This window comes from Scyliorhinus torazame, chromosome 13, assembly GCF_047496885.1.
Source record: "Scyliorhinus torazame isolate Kashiwa2021f chromosome 13, sScyTor2.1, whole genome shotgun sequence".
Lineage (NCBI taxonomy): Eukaryota > Metazoa > Chordata > Chondrichthyes > Carcharhiniformes > Scyliorhinidae > Scyliorhinus > Scyliorhinus torazame.
The window spans coordinates 179,462,087-179,487,590 of record NC_092719.1 but is presented as its reverse complement, the minus strand read 5'-3'; the positions used below and the strand labels follow the sequence as shown (position 1 = coordinate 179,487,590).

The 25,504-nt window shown below is 48.8% G+C and overlaps 1 protein-coding gene across 2 annotated transcripts in view; it reads right to left on the bottom strand.

Annotated features, from left to right (window-relative positions):
- LOC140388400 (caspase recruitment domain-containing protein 19-like) overlaps window positions 1-25,504 on the bottom strand; it is an 88,583-nt gene that overhangs the window by 37,267 nt on the left and 25,812 nt on the right. For both annotated transcript variants that reach the window (XM_072472508.1, XM_072472509.1), the window contains exon 3: window positions 3,907-4,043. In XM_072472508.1, the coding sequence (XP_072328609.1) occupies window positions 3,907-4,043 (137 nt within the window). The remainder of the gene's footprint in view (window positions 1-3,906; window positions 4,044-25,504) is intronic.

Sequence of the window (25,504 nt, the reverse complement as noted above, 5' to 3'; positions counted from 1 at the left end):
CCAAATTATGTGACAATTGCTAAAGGTTTTTCCATTATGAAATTGAACTTCTTGTACCCACGGTAATTCATTTCAAATCAAAAGCTAGATTGCAGAAGTCTGGGCTCAAATGCATTTGTTTTGGAGAGAAAAAGAGCTAAAAGTTAGCCTCAGACAATCCACTTCACAACTGGGGCATTCTAATTTATCCAGTTATTATGTGCTACTTGATTGAGGAAACATTATATAATGGTTTTACTACCGTGGCACTCAGTTGCTCTAAACCGGAGAGAGTTCAGGTGGTTAGCAATGATTGCAAAGGATCTAGGAAGCTATTATAGTAGAGTGAAAAGCAGACATCTCATGAATGAATATTTTCTCAAAGCAGATGACAAAGAACACTGAAGGGGCGCCCAAAGAATATGATTCATGCAATATAATTCGAAAGAGCTGATTTAACCGAGGAACTGTATGCTCACATACATCTCCATTTGTGTCTTCACACAATAACTTAACAATTTAAGGGCAAGGGATCCTAGGCCATATATTCCCTAGTTGCCAGTAGCCGATCTAGAGATGAGGCCTGGCATGGCAGGTCCATTTGCAAAGAGGGGATAAAGATCGTTTGAAAGAGGAAATACTAAGAACAATAACGATTTATACTGATTTCAGATGCTGCAAGGGGTGAGGTTAAGAAGGAGGCCATGCAATAGAATCATAGAATTTACAGTGCAGAAGGAAGCCATTCGGCCCATCGAGTCTGCACCGGCTCTTGGAAAGAGCACCCTACCCAAGCCCACACCCCCACCCTATCCCCATAACCCAGTAACCCCACCCAACACTGAGGGCAATTTTGGACACTAAGGGCAATTTAGCATGGTCAATCCACCTAACCTGCACATCTTTGGACTGTGGGAGGAAACCAGAGCACCCGGAGAAAACCCACGCACACACGGGGAGAACGTGCAGACTCTGCACAGACAGTGACCCAAGCCGGGAATCGAACCTGGGACCCTGGAGCTGTGAAGCAATTGTGCTAATCACTATGCTACCGTGCTGCCTAATAGCCGAGAGCAGCGACAGTAATTTATTTTCCAGCCTTCGGGCAAGTTTTTAAAACATTTTCCTTCCTTTCCAACCTAATCCCGAACAACTGCACTCCTGGCAATATTCACTGTAACAGCTCACAAAGAATGTCACTTGGATAGGGTAACAGTTTCCTCCCTTCAAAATATTTGTTCAGTGCAGATAAATATCAAAGCTACACATTTTGAAAAGTATACACTACAAAGCAGTTCACAAATAAATTCTTGACAGAGTGGAGGAACAGAAAAACTCTTGCAAAGCGGATCAATAAACCTTTCAAAGTGTGCAGGTCGAAAAGACCATTACAAAATGCAAATGGTTTTAGGCATTGTATTGATGGTGAATTCACACAGGGCATTGAGTACTACGTGCAATTATGGATACCACATTATGGGAAGGACGTTAAACTTGTAGGATGTTTACAACAAAACATTCTTAGAATGATACCGGGAAGAAGATTTTATAAAAGCTTGAAACACTGTGGCATTTTGCACTGGATCACAGAAGGTTGGAAAGAAATCATAGAATTTACAGTGCAGAAGGAGGCCATTCGGCCCATCGAGTCTGCACCGGCTCTTGGAAAGAGCACCCTACCCAAGCCCACACCCCCACCCTATCCCCATAACCCAGTAACCCCACCCAACACTAAGGGCAATTTTGGACACTAAGGGCAATTTAGCATGGCCAATCCACCTAACCTGCACATCTTTGGACTGTGGGAGGAAACCGGAGCACCCGGAGGAAACCCACGCACACACGGGGAGAACGTTCAGACTTGAATCAGCCGGGAATCAATCCTGGGACCTTGGAGCTGTGAAGCAATTGTGCTAACCACTATGCTACCGTGCTCAAATTGGAAGTTTTCAAAATTATGAAAGCTTTTGTGAGAATGAATATTAAAAGCAAAAAAACAAATTTGGAAACATTCAACAAGCCAAACAATATTTGTAGAGAGAACAATGAATGTTTTAGAACTTATGTATTTCCTTTGTGTGGGCGACTAAAATGAGAGGACATATTGAGGTCAACCTTTTCTGACTGTGGTGAGGAGAACTTTGTCTCTCAGAGGGTTGTATGTATGTGGAATTCTCTTCATAGAAATCACAGAACCCTCTAACCCTGCAGAAAGAGGTCATTCGGCCCATCGAGTATGCACCAACCTTCCGAAAGAGCACCCTACCTAGGCCCATTCCTCCGCCCTGTCCCTGTAATCCCATAACCCCATCTAACCTTTCGGATACTTAGGAGCAATTTAGCATGACCAATCCACCCAATCTGCACATCTTTGGACTGTGGAAGGAAACCGAAGCATCCGGAGGAAACCCACGCAGACACAGGGAGAACGTGCAAACTCCACACAGAAAGTCGCCCAAGATTAGAATTGAACCCGGGTCCCTGGCGCCATGAGGCAGCAGTGCTAACTACTGTGACGCCCCTGAAAGCAGTGGAGGCTGTGCCTTTAAGACTGAGTTAGATAGAATTTTGATGGGCAAGTGGGTCAAGGGTTATTGGGAGAGGAAAGACCTGCTGTTAGGTAATTTGGACAATCTGAATTCTCCCTCAGTGTCCCCGAACAAGCGCCGGAATGTGGCCACTAGGGGATTTTCACAGTAACTTCATTGCAGTGTTAATGTCAGCCTACTTGTGACAATAGTAAAGATTATTATTATGTTTTTAATGATTGGTCAATCAGTATAAAACAGGTGGGGGAGGTGCAGGATAATGGAGAAGAACAGAAGGGACAGTTAGAAACATTTTTCTGCATGATTTTTAGAACACAGAATGTTCCACGACGGACATGTACTAACATCAATTAAAGCAAAGTCGCTATAGTCCCAGGTGACCATAGGCTGCTTTCCCCATTCACACCATGCCCTAATCCCAGGTACGTTCCTCTCCTATTACAAAGCGGTTTAAAAGCAGGTGGTGGCGACAAAAGGTTCTCTGGCTTAATTCACCTTTCTTCCTCCCTGCATCACCACTCCTGGCAATGTAAGTCTCGGAGATATTAAATTCTTTTACCAACCCCTGCAGCAGGTTTAGCTGTGCCATTGAAATACCCCAATGCTTTTAAACATTTATTGAGCCGTGTCTGCGTGGGTCTCGCTCCCACAACCCAAAGCTATGCAGGGTAGGCGGATTGGCCACGCTAAATTTCCCCTTAGTTGGAATTTTTTTTTAAAAAAAACTATTGCGCTCACAATACACATTCACTAGTTATATAACAAAACAATTTAGAGGGTTGCCAGCCTGCACATTTCATAGAATCCCCACAGTACAAAAGGAGGCCATTCGGCCCATCGAGTCTTCACCGACCTTTCGAAAGACCACCCCTCCCAGGCTCAATTCCCCACCCTATTCCTGCAACCTCACCCTAAGGGGCAATATAGAATGGCCAATTCACCTAACCTGCACATCTTTGGACAGTGGGAGGAAACCAGAACACCGGGAAGAAACCCACGCAGACACGGGGAGAAAGTGCAAACTCCACACAGCTGCCTGAGGTCGGAATCAAACCCGGGACCCTGGCGCTGTGAGGCAGCAATGCTAACCATTGTGCCACCCACATAAGAACTTAACATAAGGGGCTGGCTTAGCTCACTTGACAAGACAGCTGGTTTGTGATGCAGAGCAAGGCCAGCAGCGTGGGTTCAATTCCCGTACAGGCTGAGGTTATTGATGAAGGCCCCACCTTCTCAACCTTGCCCCTCGCCTGAGGTGTGGTGATCCTCAGGTTAAACCACGAGCAGTCAGTTCTACCCCTCAAAGAAAAAAGCAGCCTATGGTCACCTGGGACTATAGCGGCTTTACCTCTTCGCATAACATATACACTTTTCCTACCATTTCAGCTTCTGCATCATTCAGAATTTGGGGATAGATTCTGTACAAGTGAAGAACGATTTTGTCCACCAGCTTCTCATTGAGTGTACCATCATTTGTTAGAAACGCTGTATCCTTTGCCAGCCGCTTGCAGTAATCTGTAAAATACCACAACATCAGCATACATCTGGATGGTATCAGTTAGTAAATCGGAGTCAGATTTAGAATGTTGTTGTTACTGTCTTTTTCCATCCCCGATGAGCTTAGCTAATCGGATGGGAGGGCATGGCAGTGTAGCCACTACACAATCCCCCCCCCCCCCCCCCAGCACAAACCTTGCTGCTTCCTGCGATAAGTAACTACTGAAAATGTTAGACTATTCATTGTTCACTTTTTTAGTGCAGACAAATCTACTTAATTTTAATCACTCGGGATAATCTTGCAGATGGAAACAATAATTGGAGGTTCTATAAAGTGAAAAGAAATTTCACTGCCACATAAGACTCGGAACAAAGTCAAACATTTTTTGGGATGTCTCTGAAGCATGGCCATGTTAACCCACATTGCTACTTTTAACGATTTAGGAACCTATACTCTTACATCTCTTTGCTCTGAAACGTAGCTCCATTCTCCATTCTCCCTCTAGCTTTGCAAAGACTACTACAGCATGTATTCTCATCATAGGTCACCACCTCTACTAGACAAATGGCATTAACCATTTGTCATCACCAGAGGACAAAGACACAGTGTAAAACGTATATAGTGCGCTATTTTGTACAATTCAATTTAGCAGTACCATTTAAAGGTTCTGCTGATACACACAAAGTTAGTTCCAAGACGTTATTTGCGTGGTTAACAATTATGGTCTGATTATTGCCTCAAAGTACATCAATCAAAAATCTCTGACGGGGTTCCTGAAGCATCAATGCAAGACTCAAATATATTTTCCCCTTCTATTTTTTAAAAAATATATATTTTATTCAAGATTTTTTGGCCAAACATAACAGTACATGGTTTTTCTTTTAAACAACAATAAAGCAATATAAATAACAGTGGCCAGTTTTAAACAAGTAAATAAATAATATATAAACAGAAACAAAAACAAAACTAAATGGCAACTGCCTTGTCAAAAATAGTTACTCTCCAAAAATACAATCCAACAGTCCCATATACATTACCTATAACAAATGTCTATACATATACAATGACATCCCTAAGAGCCCGCCCGGATCCACCCCCCGCCCCCCCTTCCCCCCCCTCTCCCCCCTGGGTTGCTGCTGTTGTCTTTCTTTCTTTTCATTCCCTCTATCGTTCTGTGAGGTAGTTGACGAACGGTTGCCACCGCCTGGTGAACCCTTGAGCCGAACCCCTTAATACGAACTTGATCCGTTCTAACTTTATAAACCCTGCCATGTCGTTTATCCAGGTCTCCACGCCCGGGGGTTTGGCTTCCTTCCACATAAGCAATATCCTGCGCCGGGCTACTAGGGACGCAAAGGCCAAAACATCAGCCTCTCTCGCCTCCTGCACTCCCGGCTCTTCTGCAACCCCGAATATAGCCAACCCCCAGCTTGGCTCGACCCGGACCCCCACCACCTTCGAAAGCACCTTCGCCACCCCCACCCAGAACCCCTGTAATGCCGGACATGACCAGAACATGTGGGTGTGATTCGCTGGGCTTCTCGAGCATCTCCCACACCTATCCTTTACCCAGAAAAATTTACTGAGCCGTGCTCCAGTCATATGCGCCCTGTGTAGAACCTTGAATTGTATCAGGCTTAGCCTGGCACATGAGGACGACGAGTTTACCCTACGTAGGGCATCAGCCCATAGCCCCTCCTCAATCTCCTCCCCAGCTCTTCTTCCCATTTCCCTTTCAGCTCATCTACCATGATCTCCCCCTCGTCCCTCATTTCCCTGTATATGTCCGACACCCTACCATCCCCCACCCATGTCTCTGAAATCACTCTATCCTGCACCTCCTGCGTCGGGAGCTGCGGGAATTCCCTCACCTGTTGCCTCGCAAAAGCCCTCAGTTGCATATACCAAAATGCATTCCCTTGGGGCAACCCATATTTTTCCGTCAGCGCTCCCAGACTCGCAAACGTCCCATCTACGAACAGATCTCTCAATTGTACTACCCCAGCTCTTTGCCATGCTCCAAATCCCCCATCCATTCTCCCCGGAACAAACCTATTGTTATTTCTTATTGGGGACCGCACCGAGGCTCCCGTCCTTCCCCCATGCCGTCTCCACTGCCCCCAAATTTTCAATGTTGCCACCACCACCGGGCTTGTAGTGTATTTCTTCGGTGAAAACGGCAATGGTGCCGTCACCATTGCTTGTAAACTGGTCCCCTTGCAGGACGCCCTCTCCAATCTCTTCCACGCCGCTCCCTCCCCTTCTCCCATCCACTTACACATCATTGAAATATTGGCGGCCCAGTAATAATCACTTAGGCTCGGTAGTGCCAGCCCCCCTCCTATCCCTACTACACTGCAAGAACCCCTTCCTCACTCTCAGGGTCTTCCCGGCCCACACCTAACACATAATGCTTTTCTCAATTCTCTTAAAAAAAGCCTTCGTGACCATCACCGGGAGGCACTGAAACACAAAGAGGAATCTCGGAAGAACCACCATTTTAACCGCCTGCACCCTACCCGCCAGTGACAGGGACACCATGTCCCATCTCTTGAAGTCTTCCTCCATCTGTTCCACCAATCGTGTTAAATTAAGCCGGTGCAAGGTTCCCCAATTCTTGGCTATCTGAATCCCCAAGTATCGGAAGTCTCTTGTTACCTTCCTCAGCGGTAAATCCTCTATTTCCCTGCTCTGCTCCCCCGGATGCACCACAAACAACTCACTTTTCCCCATGTTCAATTTATACCCCGAAACATCCCCAAACTCCCCAAGTATCCGCATTATCTCTGGCATCCCCTCCACCGGGTCCGCCACATACAACAACAAATCATCCGCATACAGAGATACCCGGTGTTCTTCTCCTCCCCTAAACACTCCCCTCCACTTCCTGGAACCCCTCAGTGCCATGGCCAGGGGCTCAATCGCCAGTGCAAACAGTAACGGAGATAGGGGACATCCCTGCCTCGTCCCTCTGTAAAGCCGGAAATAATCAGACCTCCGTCCATTCGTAACCACACTCGCCATCGGTGCCCTATACAGCAGCTGTACCCATCCGATATATCCATCTCCGAAGCCAAATCTCCTCAGCACCTCCCACAGATAATCCCACTCCACTCTATCAAATGCTTTCTCGGCATCCATCGCCACCACTATCTCAGCTTCCCCCTCTGGCGGGGGCATCATCATTACCCCGAGCAACCTCCGTATGTTCGTGTTCAGCTGTCTCCCCTTCACAAACCCAGTCTGGTCCTCATGTACCACCCCCGGGACACAGTCCTCTATCCTCGTCGCCATTACCTTGGCCAGAATCTTAGCATCCACATTTAAAAGAGAAATGGGCCTATAGGACCCGCATTGCAGCGGGTCTTTTTCCTTCTTTAGGAGGAGCGATATCTTTGCCTCTGACATAGTCGGGGGCAACTGCCCCCTTTCCCTAGCCTCATTAAAGGTTCTCGTCAGAAGCGGGGCCAGCAAGTCCATATACTTCCTATAAAATTCCACCGGGAATCAGTCTGGTCCCGGGGCCTTCCCCGCCTGTATGCTCCCAATCCCTTTCACTACCTCCTCCATCTCAATCTGTGCTCCCAGTCCCGCCCTCTCCTGCTCCTCCACTTTAGGGAATTCCAGCTGATCCAGAAAGCACATCATTCTCTCCTTCCCTTCCGGGGGCTGAGCTTTATATAATCTTTCGTAGAATACCTTGAACAACCCATTTACTCTCTCCGCTCCCCGCTCCATCTCTCCCTCCTCGTCTCTCACCCCCACTATCTCCCTCGCTGCTCCCCTCTTCCTCAGTTGGTGGGCCAACAACCGGCTCGCCTTCTCCCCATATTCATACTGTACACCTTGTGCCTTCCTCCATTGTGCCTCTGCATTACCCGTAGTCAACAAGTCAAATTCTACATGTAGCCTTTGCCTTTCCCTGTACAGTCCCTCCTCCGGTGCCTCCGCATATTGTCTGTCCACCCTCAAAAGTTCTTTCAGCAACCGCTCCCTTTCCCTACCCTCCTGCTTTCCTTTATGTGCCCTAATAGATATCAGCTCCCCTCTAACCACTGCCTTCAACGCCTCCCAGACCACTCCCACCTGAACCTCCCCATTGTCGTTAAGCTCCAAGTACCTTTCAATACACCCCCTCACCCTTAAACATATCCCCTCATCTGCCAATAGTCCCATGTCCATTCTCCAGGGCGGGTGCTGTTCTTTTTCCTCCCCTATCTCCAGGTCCACCCAATGTGGAGCTTGGTCCGAGATAGCTATTGCCGTGTACTCCGTCCCTGTCACCTTCGGGATCAGCGCCCTTTCCAATACAAAAAAGTCTATCCGTGAATATGCTTTGTGGACAGAGAAGAAAAACGAGAACTCCATACTCCTAGGCCTGCTAAATCTCCAGGGGTCTACTCCTCCCATCTGCTCCATAAAGTCCTTGAGCACCCTAGCTGCAGCCGGCCTCTTCCCGGTCCTGCACCTCGATCTGTCCAGCCCTGGGTCCAGCACCGTATTAAAGTCTCCCCCCATTACCAACTTTCCCGCCTCTAGGTCCGGGATACGTCCCAACATTCGCCTCATAAAATTGGCATCATCCCAGTTCGGGGCATATACGTTCACTAGAACCACCGCCTCCCCTTGCAATCTGCCACTCACCATCACGTATCTACCCCTGCTATCCGCCACTATGGTCTTTGCCTCAAACAGTACCCGTTTCCCCACTAATATAGCCACCCCCCTGTTCTTTGCATCTAACCCCGAATGAAACACCTGCCCCACCCATCCTTTGCGTAGTCTGACCTGGTCGATCAGTTTCAAATGCGTCTCCTGCAACATAACCACATCGGCCTTTAATTTCTTTAGGTGTGCGAGTACCCGTGCCCTTTTAATCGGCCCGTTCAGCCCTCTCACGTTCCACGTGATCAGCCGGGTTGGGGGGCTCTTTACCCCCCCTCCCCTTGTCGACTAGCCATCCCCTTTTTTAATCCAGCTCCTCACCCGGTTCCCACATAGCCGTATCTACCCCCGACGGCGCCCTCCCGCCTCGACCACCCCACCCCGTACCAGCTCCCCCTTCTCCCCAGCAGCAGCAACCCAGTTAATCCCCCCCCCCCCCCAGATCCTCTTCTAGCGTAATTGCACCCCCCATGTTCCTCCCAGAAGTCAGCATACTCTGGCTGACCTCGGCTTCCCCCCGTGACCTCGGCCCCCACTGTGCGAGGCCCCCTCCTTCCTGCTTCCCTGTTCCCGCCATGATTACCATAGCGCGGGAACAAAGCCCGCGTTTCCCACTTGGCCCCACCCCTAATGGCCGGCGCCCACAATTCCTCATCCTTGCCCCCCCCTCCCCCACGACATGGGGAAGAGAGAAAAGTTACAGGGTCGCAAGATTAACAACTTGAGAAATCATCCCTTCCCCCTTTTTCCCCCCCTTCACCCCACGTAATCACACCACCACTTTGTCCCCAACGTTCTTTTTCTGGCCCGCCTATTCCAGCTGCTCCTCCACAATAAATGTCCACGCCTCTTCTGCCGTCTCAAAGTAGTGGTGCTTCCCTTGGTGTGTGACCCACAGTCTTGCCGGTTGCAGCATTCCAAATTCGACCTTCCTTTTGTGAAGCACCGCCTTGGCCCGATTGAAACTCGCCCTCCTTCTCGCCACCTCCGCACTCCAATCTTGATATACGCGGATCACCGCGTTCTCCCACCTACTGTTCCGAGTTTTCTTCGCCCATCTGAGGACCATCTCTCTGTCATTATATCAGAGAAATCTCACCACTATAGCTCGAGGTATTTCTCCAGTCCTCGGTCTTCGCGTCATAACTCGATAAGCTCCCTCCACCTCCAATGGGCCCATCGGGGCCTCCGATCCCATTAACGAGTGAAGCATCGTGCTCACATATGCCCCGACCTTCGGGAAGACCAAGAATCCTTAAATTCTTCCTCCTCGCATTATTCTCCAGCACCTCCAGCCTTTCCACACACCTTTTGTGTTGTGCATCGTGCATCTCTGTCTTCACCACCAGGCCCTGTATTTCGTCTTCATTATCAGCGGCCTTTGCCTTCACGACCCGAAGCTCCTGCTCCTGGGTCTTTTGTTCCTCCTTTAGCCCTTCAATCGCCTGTAATATTGGGGCCAGCAGCTCCTTCTTCATCTCCTTTTTAAGTTCTTCCACACAGCGCCGCAGGAACTCTTGTTGGTCAGGGCCCCATACTAGACGGCCACCTTCCGACGCCATCTTGCTTTGTGCTTGCTTTCCTTGCCGCTGCTCTAGAGGATCCTCCGCAATCCGGCCACCTTCCTCTCCTTTTTCCATCTGTGTCCAGGGGGAATTCCCTACTGGTTTACCGCACAGTGCTTTTAGCCGTTAAAATTGCCGTTGGGGCTCCTATTAAGAGACCAAAATTCCGTTCCACCGGGAGTTGCCCAAACGTGCGACTTAGCTGGTCATCGCCGCACCCGGAAGTCATATTTTCCCCTTCTAGTGCATTGATCAATTGCCGTCAAAGGATCAGAGATACAAAAGTTGGTTTCTAAAAATGTCCCCTGTATTTCCAACACTAATTTTCAACACAGCATTTATTTTTCAGCTCCCATTTTAATTCACCATCTGACGATAACTGCACAAAATTACACTCTTACATTATTTGAAAATGGTGAGTTTTGAAGACTTCCTGCACATGAATTGTAACTTCCTGTGTGTGAATTGTAATGGTTTTGAACTGTAGACCAAAGGTAGGATTAAGTAGTGAGGCGCAGCATAGATCCTCCAGGACAAATCCCACCTTAAGCATGGAAAAGGATCATGAAGCTCTCTTGCTCACCATGTTGCTTAAGGCAATAAATAGCCAAAGCCTGCAGATTAAGTCTGACCTGTGCCAAAGTACTTCATTCCAGTGAGGATGGCAATAGAGCTGATATCATTAGTCAGTACTTTGGGTTAATGAGGAGAGAATTGTCCAGTGATTGTTATCCAGTGACATGGGCGGCACAGTGGCAAGCACTGTTGCCTCACAGGGCCAGGGGCCCAGGTTCAATTCCACCCGTGGGCGACTGATGGAATTTGCACATTCTCCCCGTGACTGCGTGGATTTCCTCCCACAGTCCAAAGATGTGCAGGTCAGGTGGATTGGCCGTGGTGAATTGCCCCGTGGTGTCCAAAGGTTGGGTGGGGTTGCAGGAGTAGGGCAGGGGGTAGACCTGATGGAAGAGTCGGTGCAGATTTGATGGGCCAAATGGCCTTCTTCTGTACTGTAGAGATACGGGCAATGCTCACTAGGACATAAAATAAAGACAGGACTGGATTTAGCTTTTCCCCCCAAAGTAAAATTGCCTCTCAAAATTCACCATTTTCACTCAAGAATAATCATTTGTGTAGTGATTTCTCAATAAATGTCAAGCTGTATATGCTCCCTCCAAACACTGCTCCCCAATACCTGCATTTGTGAAATTACCCAAAACCATGTGCACCAAGAAATATTACATTAAATTGAATATTACATTAAAATAGTGCATTAAGGCTCACTGTATTACATTTACAAAACTTTGCAGTTCATTTATTTTTAATCTATTGAAACATTGAGTAAATTTGCTCAAAGTTGATCACTACAGTACTTTAAATCAGATATTCAGAATCAGAAGAGTAAAAACGTAATAGGGTCACTGCACCTACAAGTACTGTTACAACAAAACTAAGTCTTTTAGTTCAAATTCGGCACGCATTTCACTATTTAATGGGATTTCCGTTGAATGCACCCCTCGTTGCCGGGAAACCCGAGGCACGTGAGTGCTGTCGGTGGGGCTGGAATATCCCACCGGCATGAACAGCCAGTAAATTTTGCTCACATGGTTTAAAATATGCCCCGCTGGTCCAAAATGACTTCTGTTTTCATGGTACAAGCTCTTGGTAATATCCACGGAATCATTCGAGAAACAAACCAACAGCCAATTGCTTCTGGTGCAGAGGCAATGTGGATCACATGTGTTAGCCCACCCACCATAGATAGCGCTGTTCACAAGATCTGTCCGGGTGCAGGATGTGGATCTCACCCTAGGTTGAATCACAGTTCTGACTGAGGAAAAGGGTGTAGAAAAAGGAAGAAATTATAAATTGGTGCGGCCGTTCAGTTGTCAACACCTGCAAAGCAATCTCTCAATACATGAAGTTGGACTTATCTCCACAATAGTCTGCTCCTCCCATCTATCGATTTCCTCTTCCTTTTTTCCTCACCTCATTGTTCTTCTCAGTCTCCCCCACTTACTACCTTGTTTTTATTGGAAGTATTAACAGCTAGTGTTGTAAGGTGTCTCACCAAGAGGTCTGGAAGTTTGTATGTTTGAACATAAAACATTTATTGGTGACCCATAACCAAGGCACAGCCCTATATGGGTGCTGCCTCCACTCGGTCTCTTCTAGTCTCTGTAACACACAGTCCACGACTATGTCACTCGCCTGTGGACGGAACTGTTCTGCAGTCCCACGTTAACCCTGGCTCCACGAGGCACCCTTATACTACAATGGCATGCCAATATCCCTGAAAGGTGTATTACCACAGATATGTGTTAAAAAAAATTGAGACATGAATTGCAGGTGTATAAAATCGCACTGAGCTTTGTATACCTTAGTGTGTTATTTCAAAATGTGATAGTTATCAAACAAAACACAAAATCCTTTCTTCAAATGAGTAAGATTTTTCAAGTTTGATCACTTTCTCACATTTCCTTCCTCCTTTTAATTGCTTCTCCCGTCGCATGTTTACGCTCTCAACATGGCTCCCATTTCATGTTCCCAACTCTGGTTGGAGCCATTCACGGAAATGTCATCAAATGACCTCCAACTGACCTGAAGTCACATCAATATTTGTGGCACACTATCTTCTCTTGCCAAATGAACAGCCTCTGCTTCCTAATTGGATGATTCTTGACAGTCAGTCAAAACAATTGCCCCATCGCCGACTTTTAAAAATATCTCTGTGAGTTTTTCCCCTGGATTGCTTGCAGCAATATAGGGGACCCTTAGCTTCAGTTCCTGAAGACTGCAGGACAATCCTGGAGGGTTAGCAAGGCAACTTCCACGATCAGGTTTCCTCTGCAACCGGATCACAGACCTCCCCCTTCCCAACTCTGAGCAAAGAATGATGCATGAAACATCACAAGTGGGCAGGAATGCCCCGGCTGCCCTCCAGAGTTGTGCCACACTATGTTCATCCTATTTCTGTTGAGGCAGAGGGTGCAATGCTCTCATAGAAAATGGGAGGTCACTAAAAGTCAAGCTTCTTACTTTCCCAAATCTAACCAAACCCAGTCCTTTAATACTGGAATGTCAAATAATCTCTAGGAAACAAGCTCAGTTGTTAAGCCCAGAAAAAAGGTTCAGAAAATTAAAAACCAAGAGCTCCATTAGGTAAAACATTGTCACTTAATTGTTGCTCCACCATTATAAACACAGTCTCCATAATGCCACGGTGGTACAGTCGTCAGCACTGCTGCCTCACAGCACCAGGGACCTGGGTTCAACTCCGGCCTTGGGTCACTGTGTGGAGTTAACACATTCTCCCTGTGTCTGCATGGGTTTCCTCCGGATGCTCCGGTTTCCTCCCACAGTCTAAAGAAGTGCAGGTTAGGTGGATTGACCATGTTAAATTGCACCTTAATATAAAAGGGATGTACAGGTTAGATTCTAGGGATAGGGCTGGGGAGTGGGCATAAGTGGGATTCACTTTCAGAGGGTCGGTGCAGACAAGGGCTGAATTTGCCTCCTTCTGCATTGTAGGAATTCTAAAAAAAAAATGAGTCACACACACAAATAAAAGAGCAAATTTGCATAGTGCAAGATGCTCTGGTATTGGATCAAGGTGCCAGAGAGCGCCTGGCATACATCAACTGTACCCGATCAAGGAGTCGAACCTCTGTCAGAGGAGCAGAAAGGAGAAAACGTACAAAAGAAAACTAAATGTGAAAAATGTAATGTCGCATAATTGGCTGACAACAGGTTTAAAGCACATGAAGTAAGAAACCAGCAATTTGTGACAAGGAAATAATATGTGGAGAGTTGCAAATTGTGAAGGATGATAGTGCTGCTCTGCCACCAGCCTCGTAAAAATAGGAAATCAATCTCCCAAGATTTAAAAAAATTCATTCAGGGGATCTGGATGTCGCTGGCTTGGCCCGCATTTGTTGCCCATCCCCAATTGCCCTTGAACTGAGGGGCCGTTAAGAGTCACATTGCTGTGGATCTGGAGTCACATATAGGCCAGACCGGAGTAAGGATGGCAGATTTCCTTCCCTAAAGGACATTAGTGAACCAGATAGGTTTCTATGACAATTGACAATGGATTCCATGCATCATTGGACTTCTAACTGCAGATTTTTATTGAATTTAAATTTCACCATCTGCCATGGTGAGATTCGAACCCAGGCCCCAGATCATTAAGCTGGGCCGCTGGATTACTGGTCCAGTGACAATGACACTACGACCCCAATATCCCAAGTGCATCTAACAATTGGGCCATTTGGTCTGTTACACAAACTAAACTTGCTACAGAAACTTTGGGCACTTAACAATGTAAGGGGCTTTTTGAAATGAAGAATTTTGTATTTCCATAGTGTCGCACAACCTCTCTGGCCAAAAGCTGCGGAGTCTCATTTCTACAGATAGCAGATGGTTCAAGATACTTACATTTTGATATTTTTCCTTCCTTTTTGTCTTGCTCTTCACAGAATTTAATTTGACTCTAATTCACCCCATTCCTCCTCCATTGTTCCCGTCCTCATCTTTATTCTAAAATCTCATTGATTAAGGGGATAGACTGTTGGGTCCTCTCATCCCCAAGATCGCCTGGTTCACCTTGGAAGATATCAACTCATACCCACAGCAATTAGCAGAACAATTATTTTTCAAGCTGAACGATAAGATGAAAATTCTAACAAACTGGTTTTGTTCCAAATAATTCTGGGCTAATATGTCTCCATCATGGTCTATTTAAATTGTTACTCTCAATTCAGACTGCTTTCCTATCCAATTCACAATCCAATTTTCAGAGGATGGACGAGCCAGTTCAAACTCTTCCTGAATGTGTTTAAACCAATTTTTGTTAGACTCCATTGATTGAGAATCTGTTCTTAATTTGTGGAAACAGTGGATGCTGCGAGGGTATAATTGTACTGCTTTAACAGTTTCTCAGTCCTGGTTTGTGATCGTAATGCTTTCCAGATTACCTGAGCAAACATGATTGCAACTGTGGAATAGCTGGAGGTTTAAGAGAGTATCTTTGAAATAGGAAAATGTGCCAGCTATCCCAAGCTTTCAGTGTCTCCATTCGCAATCTGTAAACACACATTTTGTTATAAAGCATTACATAGGCCCGTAACCTACGGTGGAGTGACAATAGAGTGGTACTGTCACTCCGCTCGTAGTTACTTATCTTGAAAATCAGCTGCTCCTATCTTGCATGACCTTCTGACTCTGGATGAGATCAGTATAATGCAGTGCGTTACCGAGGCCTAAGGTTGAGGGCAGCTCAATGAAAGGTAAGTCCTAACTGCTGTAAAGCAGATTAGCTTAAACGTCCACCTACTTTGACAAGTCAGGGATTTGGAGGGGTTCAGTTTGGGAGTCCAGTGAGGGGGTCAGAGGAGATCAGCACAATAGTTACCCAGCAGCTAGTGGTGGTTACAATTCTTTTAACTATTGCTGTATGACAGCCGAAGTTTGCAATTTAAAACACGTTTTCGAATGGTTCCCAGTGAAGGGAAATTGCCCAAAGGAAGTTTGCATTGCCGGGCAATTGCCGTGCAATCTTTACCCATGAACTTCTAGATGGTGTGGAGGAGTCCCCAGCATATCTTTGGAAGTTACGGCCCATTATTTGCATGATCCACACAGATAAGCACTGCTGCCTCACGACGCAGAGGACCCAGGTTCGACCCCAGCCCGGGGTAACTGTCCGTGTGGAGTTTGCACATTCTCCCCGTGTCTGTGTGGGTCTCACCCCCAGAACCCAAAGATGTGCAGGGTAGGTGGATTGACCACGTTAAATTGCCCATTAATTGGGGAAAAAAAAGAATTGGGTACTCTAAATTTTGGGTGGCACGGTGGTTAACACTGCTGCCTCACAGCTCCAAGGAACCAGATTCAATTCCGACCTCGGGTGACTGTGTGGAGTTTGTACTTTTTCTCCGTGTCTGCGTGGGTTTCCTCCCACAGTCCAAAGATGTGCAGGGTAGGTGGATTGGTCATGCTAAATTTCTCCATAGTGTCCAAAGGTTTAGGTGGGGTTACTGGGTTACAGAGGTAGGGTGGAAGTGTGGGCTTAAGTAGGGTGCTCTTTCCAAGGGCCGATGCAGACTCGATGGGCCAAATGCCCTCCTTCTGCATTGTAAATTCTATGATTCTATGAATCAAGGATAGTCAGCATGACTTTGTCAAGTGGAGATCATGTCTAACAAATTTGATTGAATTTTTGAGGTGACGACTGGGTGTGTAGAAGAGGGAAGTACAGTTCTAGTCTACATGCACTTGAGTAATGATTTTGACAAGGTCCTGCATGGGAGACTGATCAAGAAGGCGAGAGCCCATGGCAATCAGGGTAATTTGGCAAATTGGATCCAAAATTGACTTAGTGGCAGGAGGCAGAGGGTGATGGTCGAAGGTTGGTTTTATGAGTGAAAGCCTGTGTCCAGTAGTGTACCACAGGGATCGGTGCTGGGTCCCTTGCTGTTTGTAGTGTGAACAATAAAATGTCGCCACAGTCCCAGAGGACCACAGACTGCTCTCGTCTATGATAGAGAGCTGACTAGTGGCAATTTAACCTGAGGGTCACCTCACCACAGGCAAGGTTAAGAAGGCAATACCTTCAGCAGGTACAGGAATTGAATTGCGTTGTTGCCATTGCTCCACATCACAAACCAGCCATCCAGCCAACTGAACTAACCAACCCCCTTAGCGTTTGTAGTGGACATTAGTGATTAGTAATTTCACAGGTGACATGAAAATTGCTGGTGTAATAGCGACGAGGAAAACCTTAGATTTCAGGATGATATAGACAGGCTGGTCAGATAGGCAGAACAGTGGCAAATGGAATTTAACCCCGAAAAGTGTGAGGTGATGGATTTTGAGAGGACTGACAAGACAAGGGAATACACAACGAACGGTAGGACTCTAGGAAGTAAAGTGGATCAGAGGGACCTTGGAGTGCATGTCTAACATAGATCCCTGGAGGCAGCAAGGACAAATAGACAAGTTGGTGAAGAAGGCACAGTGCCTTTATTAGCCAAGGCATAGAATATAAGAGCAGGGAGGTTATGATGGAGTTCTTGTTAGGCCACGAGCTAGAGTACTGAGAGCAGTTCTGGTCTCCCCATTATAGGAAGGATTTGATTGGACTAGAAAGGGTGTAGAGGAGATTCACTGGGACCAAAAAGAAAATGCTGGAAAATCTCAGCAGATCTGGCAGCATCTGTAGGGAGAAAAGAGCCAACGTTTCGAGTCCAGGTGACCCTTTGTCAAAGCTTTGGGTGGTTTTCCTTACATCAGAGAAGGCGGAGGTGGGACCTGACAGAGCTGTACAAAATTATGAGGGACATACATCAGGAGATTCTTTTTCCTCCTTGGTAGAGGAGTCAATAACCTGGGGGCATAGATATAAGGTAAAGGAAAAGAGATTTAGGGCGGATTGGGGGAAAACCTTTCCACCCCGAGGGTGGTAGAAATCTGGAGCTCACTGCCAAAAAGGGTATTAGAGGCAGGAACCCTCATTACATTTAAGAAGCATTTAGATGAGCATTGAAATACCACAGCATACTGGGCTGCCAACCAAGTGCTGGAAAATAGGATTAGTATGGATAGGTGTTTGACAGATGGTGCAGACACGATGGGCCGAAGGGCCTCATCCGGTGTTGTAAAACCCCGACTCCAAGAAAATGTTGCTTCCTGCCTGAAGTGGATTTGGTGGAACTGGAATGGCTCCTGAACTGCTAGTCTTCAAACAAATGCAGGGGAGTGTCCGAGTGGTCTAGCCAGGGTGGAAAGTTGCAGGGGAAGGAACCAAGGGTGGGGGGAGGAGTTTTACAAGAGGCAGTGGGCGGGAGGAGCTGGAGACCTGGGGTGGGAGCTGTGTAAGATTAAGGGTGACTACGGGTAATCCCTGATTCCTTTTTGTCATTTGTTTATGTAAACATGCGGGTAGAGGTTTGGGGGTTGGTGGGTAGATGGGATTGTTGTTACTATGGGGACTGACATATCTTGCTGATTATTGTTTATTGTTGATGGATGTAAATGTGGGAGAAAATGTGAAAATGGAGGAGAATAAAAATGTTTTTTCAAAAAACGAATGCAGGGGAGTTATCCTGGTGACCTGGCCAATCCTTCAATCAACATTACAAAAAAAACATCACCACCTTGCTGTTGGTGGGAGTTTGCTGAATGCATATCAGCTGCTGCAACTTCGAATCCCAAAAAGTAAATTGGCTGTCAAGGGACTTTGAGAGGTTCAGTTGTTGTGAAAAGTGACATATATTATATATGGTTGTCCTTTTTATGACATAGGCCGAAATGAAATCCAATCGCTCCGGGGATTGTGAAAATTTAATCCACAAAATAATAAGAAAGGCAGTTTTGAGGTTTGTGACTGTATGGGTAATGTGTAAGCACAAGGCAATGCCAAGGTTAGCTGGGTGACCAGCGCCAAGGTGAACTGACTGCGCCCCGCCGCTTCATGTGGTGTCTGCAAGGACAGGCTTCAGGGGCAGGGGCTGGGGCTCGGGGAGCTCAACACATCGCGCGGAAGTAACGAGGCGGCGCCACGGCTGCAAACTTCTGCCCCACCCACACACACCTTCCGCTGGGTACGGAGCGGAGCCCTGGGCGCAGGGGGTGGGGGCCCAGCGGGAACCCGGGTGGGGGGCTCCTCCCAGCTTTTACCCTTGCTTTTTGCTTCGCCGAGTGACTGGGCGGTGAGCACTGACCTGACATGGCGCTGCCGCTCGATTCTGTCCTCCGCCCAGCTCCCTCACTTCCGCGCTCTCTCCCTCCCCTCTGCCCGAGGCACAGCCCCAGATCAGTCTCAGGTTACAGCTGCAGCGGCCACAGACTTCCCTCTGTCAACGCTCAGCCTCAGCAAGGGCGCGGGGCAAACAACGCCGCCGTTTAAAGATGATCACAGCTCAGAAACAGGGCTGAGATGTGTGTTTAGGAGGAGGGAGAATGAGGAATGTATGTAATAAACTAAGCTGCTGGAGGGCGACTTAGATGCTGCAAGACTGCGGGTGGTGGACTGGGAGTCTGCCTGAAGGAAGACATTAATGCAGTAGTAGGAAGTGAACATTTGAATGAAACGTAAGGGGGAGAGGCAGAGGGATAGCCAGAAAGAGGAAGGATAAGGAATATAAAGATCCAGAAACTAGATGTTGAAACCATAAAGGGCTGGTGGATACTGTTACCGTAGCAGATAGAGAAAACAACAGCGTGACTACGAACAAGGACCCAATATCTCCACGCCCTGTTAACTCAAAAGTAAATGCACAGTTCTCCCTCGAGGCTTTTGCCTGTCGGGTTGATGCTCTAGCCACAAAGCTGAAAAAAGTAAATCATTTTATTCCAAGCTTTCGTCTCACTCAGTGATACACCATCAATAACACACGACGACGAGTGATGCACATGACTTTGATTTTTTTTAAATTCAAAAAAATATACTTTATTCATAAAATTTATACACTAAACAGCAAGCCTGCCTCTGGACCCGAACTGGGTCCAGAGGTAGAAACTTGCCACTTTTATACAGAAGCCCGAGGGGAGGCGCCACAGGCAGAGCCAGCCTGGACAAGCTCAGGCATGCCCAATACAGTACAATACATATAATGCAATAACGTGGTTTACCACATTCACCCCCTGTTTAAAGAAAAGAGTCCGGCGGGGGTGAAATGGTCTTAAAGGTCAAGTCTGTCGGGGGCCATGACATTCAGCCGTAATCGCCTCAGTCCCGGCTGTGGTGTGGGCGTCGAAGCCTGCGCATCCGGGAGCGTGTTGTCTTCTTCACCCAGATGTTGAGTTGGCGAGGGGGGGGGGGGGGGGGGGGGGTTGGTGTGGTGCTTGACGCCGGTGGGCCTGTGGGTGTCAGTTCATGAGGGAGGTGGGGGAAGAAGGTGGGGGGTGGTGGTGCTGGCCAACGGGGAGCTTGCAGGAGCCAAATCCCGTAGGGAGACCGTGTCCTGCCGCCCGACCTGGTGTGTCACGTAGGCATACTGGGGGTTTCCATGGAGTAGCAGGGCCTTCTCGACGAGGGGGTCGGTTTTATGGCCCCTCGCATGCTTGCGGAGAAGGACGGGCACTGGGACTGTCGGCCAGGACGGAAGCGAGACCTGGAGGTGGACTTCCTGGGGAAGGCAAACATACATTCATGAGGAGTCTCGTTGGTGGCTGTACATAGGAGCGACTGGATGGAGTGAAGTGCATCGAGGAGGACCTCCTGCCAGCGGGAGACTGGGAGACTTTTCGACCGTAGGGCCAGGAGGATGGCCTTCCAGGCCATCGCATTCTCCCTCTCCACCTTTCCGTTTCCCCGGGGGTTATAGCTGGTCGTCCTGCTGGAGGCGATGCCTTTGCTGAGCAGGAACTGATGCAACTCGTCGCTCATAAAGGAGGAGCCCCGGTCACTGTGGATGTAGGCGGGGAACCCAAACAGGGTGAAAAGGCTGTGCAGGGCCTTGATAATGGAGGCAGAGGTCATGTCAGAGCAGGGCATGGCGAATGGGAATCTGGAGGACTCGTCAATGATGTTGAGGAAGTTCACGTTACAGTCAGTGGAGGGGACGGGCCCTTTGAAGTCCATGCTGAGGCGCTCAAAGGGGCGGGAGGCCTTTACCAGATGTGCTCTGTCTGGCCGATAGAAGTGCGGTTTGCACTCCGCATAGACCTGGTAGTCCCTGGTCACCGACCTGACCTCCTCGATGGAGTAGGGCAGGTTGTGAGCCTTGATGAAGTGGAAATACCGGTTGACCCCCGGGTGACAGAGGTCGTTGTGGAGGGCCCGGAGTCGGTCTACTTGTGCGCTGGCACATGTCCTGCGGGAGAGGGCATCTGGGGGCTCATTGAGCTTCCCGGGACGATACAAGATATCATAGCTGTTTGTGGAGAGCTCGATCCGCCACCTCAGGATCTTGTCATTCTTGATCTTGCTCCGCTATGTGTTATTAAACATGAAGGCAACCGACCGTTGGTCAGTGAGGAGAGTGAATCGCCTGCCGGCCAGGTAATGCACCCAATGTCGCACAACTTCTACAATGGCATGAGCTTCCTTTTCGACGGAGGAGTGTCGAATGTCGGAGGCATGTAGGGTACGGGAGAAGAAAGCCACGGGCTGCCCGCCTGGTTGAGTGTAGCGGCCAGAGCAAAGTCAGACGCATCGCTCTCCACTTGGAATGGGATGGACTCGTCCAGTGTGCATCGCGGCTTTGGCAATATCTGCCTTGATGCGATTGAAGGCCAGGTGGGCCTCAGCCGTCAGGGGAAAAATGGTGGATTTGATCAGTGGACGGGCCTTGTCCGCATAATTGGGGACCCACTGGGACTAGTAAGAGAAGAATCCCAGGCATCTCTTCAGGGCCTTGGGGCAGTGGGGGAGGGGGAGTTCCAGGAGGGGGCGCATGCTGTCGGGGTCGGGCCCTAGGACTCCGTGTTCCACGACGTAGCCGAGGATGGCCAGGCAGGTTGTGCGGAAGACGCATTTCTCTCTATTATGAGTTAGGTTCAGGAGTTTAGCGGTGTGGAGGAAGCGCCGGAGGTTCTAGTCATGGTCCTGCTGGTCACGGCTGCAAATGGTGACGTTGTCTAGTACAGGAACGTGGCCCGCAGCCCTTATTGGTCAACCATTCGGTTCATTTCCCTTTGGAAGACCGAGACCCCATTGGTGACGCCGCAGTGAATCCTGAGCAAGTGTTAGAGGCGGCCATCTGCCTCGAAGGCAGTGTATTAGCGGTCCTCTGGGCGGATAGGGAGCTGGTGGTATGCAGACTTCAAGTCGACTGTAGAGAAGACTCGACACTGCGCAATCTGATTGACCATGTCAGATATGCGGCGGCGGGGGTACGCACCGAGCTGCGTGTACCGGTTGATGGTCTGGCTATAATCGATGACCATCCGGTGCTTCTCCCCAGTCTTGCCGACCACCACTTGGGCTCTCCAGGGGCTGTTACTAGCCTCAATGATCCCCTCTCGCAGGAGTCGCTGGACCTCTGACCTGATGAAGGCCCTGTCCTGGGCACTGTAGCGTCTGCTTCTGGTAGCGACGGGCTTACAGTCCGGGGTGAGGTTTGCGAAGAGGGAGTGTGGGGCGACCTTAAGGGTAGCGAGGCTATAGAGGGTGAGGGGGGGCAGGGGTCCGTTGAACTTTAAGGTAACACTGGAGATGCCACTGGAAGTCGAGCCCCAGTAATAGGGCAGCGCAGAGATGGGGGAGAACGTAGAGCCTAAAGTTGGTGTACTCTACGCCTTGCACAGTGAGGGTCGCGACACAGTACCCCCGGATTTCTACTGCATGTGATTCGGAAGCCAGGGAGATTTTCTGGGTCGCGGGTAAGATTGGGAGGGAGCAGCGCCTTACCGTATCTGGGTGTTTGAAGTTGTCCGAGCTCCCGGAGTCAAAAAAGCAGGCCGTCTTGTGCCCGTTGATCCGGACGGTTATCGTGGACTTCGCGAGGTGGTGCGGCCGGGACTGGTCGAGTGTGACGGAGGCGAGTGTCAGAAGGCGGTCGGTAGGCCAGTCGGAGGTAGCGGCGGCCGGTGTACGGTCGGATGAGCAGGGCTCCCAGGAGGCTGTGGAGTGGCCCCAAGGTGGCGGCCCCCATGAGTCGCACGTGGCGGGTGAGGTGCAAGATGGCGGCCCCCGTGGGTCGCACGTGGCGGCCAAAAGTAAAGATGGCGGCGCCCACAGGTCGCACATGGTGGGTGGCGCGGCAGTTGGGGGCGGCCCCGACAGGCAGCAGGCAGCGCTGCTGGGCCTAGAGGATTTAGGGGAAGATCGGGCCTGGCAGGCTTTTGCAAAATTGCCCTTCTTCCCACAGCCGTTACAAGTTGCATTCCGTGCCGGGCAGCGTCGTCGGGGTTGATTACTCTGGCTGCAGAAGTAGCACTTTCGGCCTCCGGCGTTGGCGGGCCGCTGCGCGGCGCAGGCTTGCGTCACACCCGGGTCGGTTGATGGCTGCGCCCACAAGACCCACGAGGGTGCCGCGCGGTCGGAGGTGTAGGCCCCCATGTTCTGGGAGGCCAGCTCCAGCGAGCTGGAGAGTTGTACTGTCTCTGGGAGGCCGAGTGTCCCCCCTTCTAGTAACCGCTGGTGGATATAGTTAGAGTTCAAGCCCACGACATAAACGTCCCTGATCAGCAGCTCCGCGTGCTGGGTAGCCGATATCGCCCGACAGTTGCAGTTCCGGCAGAGGATGCGCAGGGCACGCAGAACTTCTGCGAGTGATTCCCCAGGGCGTTGCCATCTCGTGGCGAGGAGGTGCCTGGCATATACTGGTTAATGGATTTCACGTATTGTCCTTTTAGCAGCATTATCGCTTCCGCGTACGAGGGGGCGTCCCTGATGAGGGGGAAAACCCTTGGGCTCACCCATGCGTGGAGGACCTGCTTCTTTTGGAGGTCTGTGAGGTCTTCGTTGAAGGATGCGAGGTACACCTCAAAGCAGCTTAGCCAGTGTTCAAAAGTCTCTGTAGCGTCGACTGCTTGTGGGTCCAGTTCCAAGCGATCAGGCTTGAGTGATGAGTTCACCTTGAGGAGTTTAGTGTATTAAATTGATACACCATCAATAACACACGATGAGTGATGAATGTGACAGAGGCTTTAATACACAAAACAGCAAGCCGCCTGCCTCCGGACTCGAACTGGGTCCGGAGGCGGACTCTTGCCACTTTTATGCAGAAGGCCGGGGGGAGGAGCCACCGGAGGAGCCAGCCTGGACAAGCCCAGGCATGCACTATACAGTACAATACATATCATGCAATAACGTGGTTTACCACACTCAGGCCAATCCACATCCAACAACCTGCTCTGAAAACTCTGCTCACATTTCAACAACTGCGCAAATTGCACCACAGCAACTGAGGTAATCCACACATCCTAAAAACAAACAATAAATAAGTATCTGCGTGGATTTCCTCTGGGTGCTCCGGTTTCCTCCCCCAAGTCCCGAAAGACGTGCTGTTAGGTAATTTGGACATTCTGAATTCTCCCTCTGTGTACCCGAACAGGAGCCGGAATGTGGCGATTAGGGGATTTTCACAGTAACTTCACGGTAGCACGGTAGCATTGTGGATAGCACAATTGCTTCACAGCTCCAGGGTCCCAGGTACGATTCCAGCTTGGGTCACTGTCTGTGCGGAGTCTGCACATCCTCCCCGTGTGTGCGTGGGTTTCCTCCGGGTGCTCCGGTTTCCTCCCACAGTCCAAAGATGTGTGGGTTAGGTGGATTGGCCATGAGAAATTGCCCTTAGTGTCCAAAATTGCCCTTAGTGTCCAAAATTGCCCTTAGTGTCCAAAATTGCCCTTAGTGTTGAGCGGGGTTACTGGGTTATGGGGATAGGGTGGAGGTGTGGACCTTGGGTAGGGTGCTCTTTCCAAGAGCTGGTGCAGACTCGATGGGCCGAATGGCCTCCTTCTGCACTGTAAATTCTATGAAAATTGCAGTGTTAATGTTAAGCCTACTTGTGACAATAAAGATTATTATATTATAGACAATAACATTCTAAGTAAAACAACCCACAATATTCTTTTTTTTAAAAGTCAATTCACCATATCTCCCAATGTTAATGAATCCTTTAAAAAAACTCAGGATCCGCATCTTTGCCAAAAACTAATCAGTTCTTCCTTGGGCCATATCCTGTGTACCAAATTTAGTTGAAATCCACCTGTCAGTTTTTGAGATACATCATTTACAGACCAAAAGATTAACAGGCAAGGTTGATGACATTACTCTGTCCACCTTCAGTGGCAGAGGTAACAAACAGTTCAGTGTTGGATTTTAAGGGAAGTGGATGTCTTAAAGTTTGATAGATGTGAGCAGAGCCAAGAACAAAAGAGGAAACCTGGTGCTTCTCGATAGGTGGAGAAATTTCAATAAGTATCACAAGAACAGGTATAGTTACATAGTGCCTATAAACACAGTGAAATGTCCCTAGATGCTTAACTGGAGCATTATACAACAAAGTAATAATCTTTATTAATGTCACAAGTAGGCTTACAGCTTGGTATGGCAACTGCTCGGCCCAAGATCGCAAGAAACTGCAGAGTGTGGTCAACTCAGCACAACGCATCACACAAGCTTGCCACCCTCACATTGATTCTGTAAACACCTCCCGCTGCCTCAAGAAGGCAGACAATGCCGGCCACCCAGGCATTGCCTTCTTCCAGACCCTTCCCTCCCATCCAGGCTTTGCCTTCTTCCAGACCCTTCCATCAGGCGGAAGGTACAGAAGTCTGAAGACCCGCACATCCAG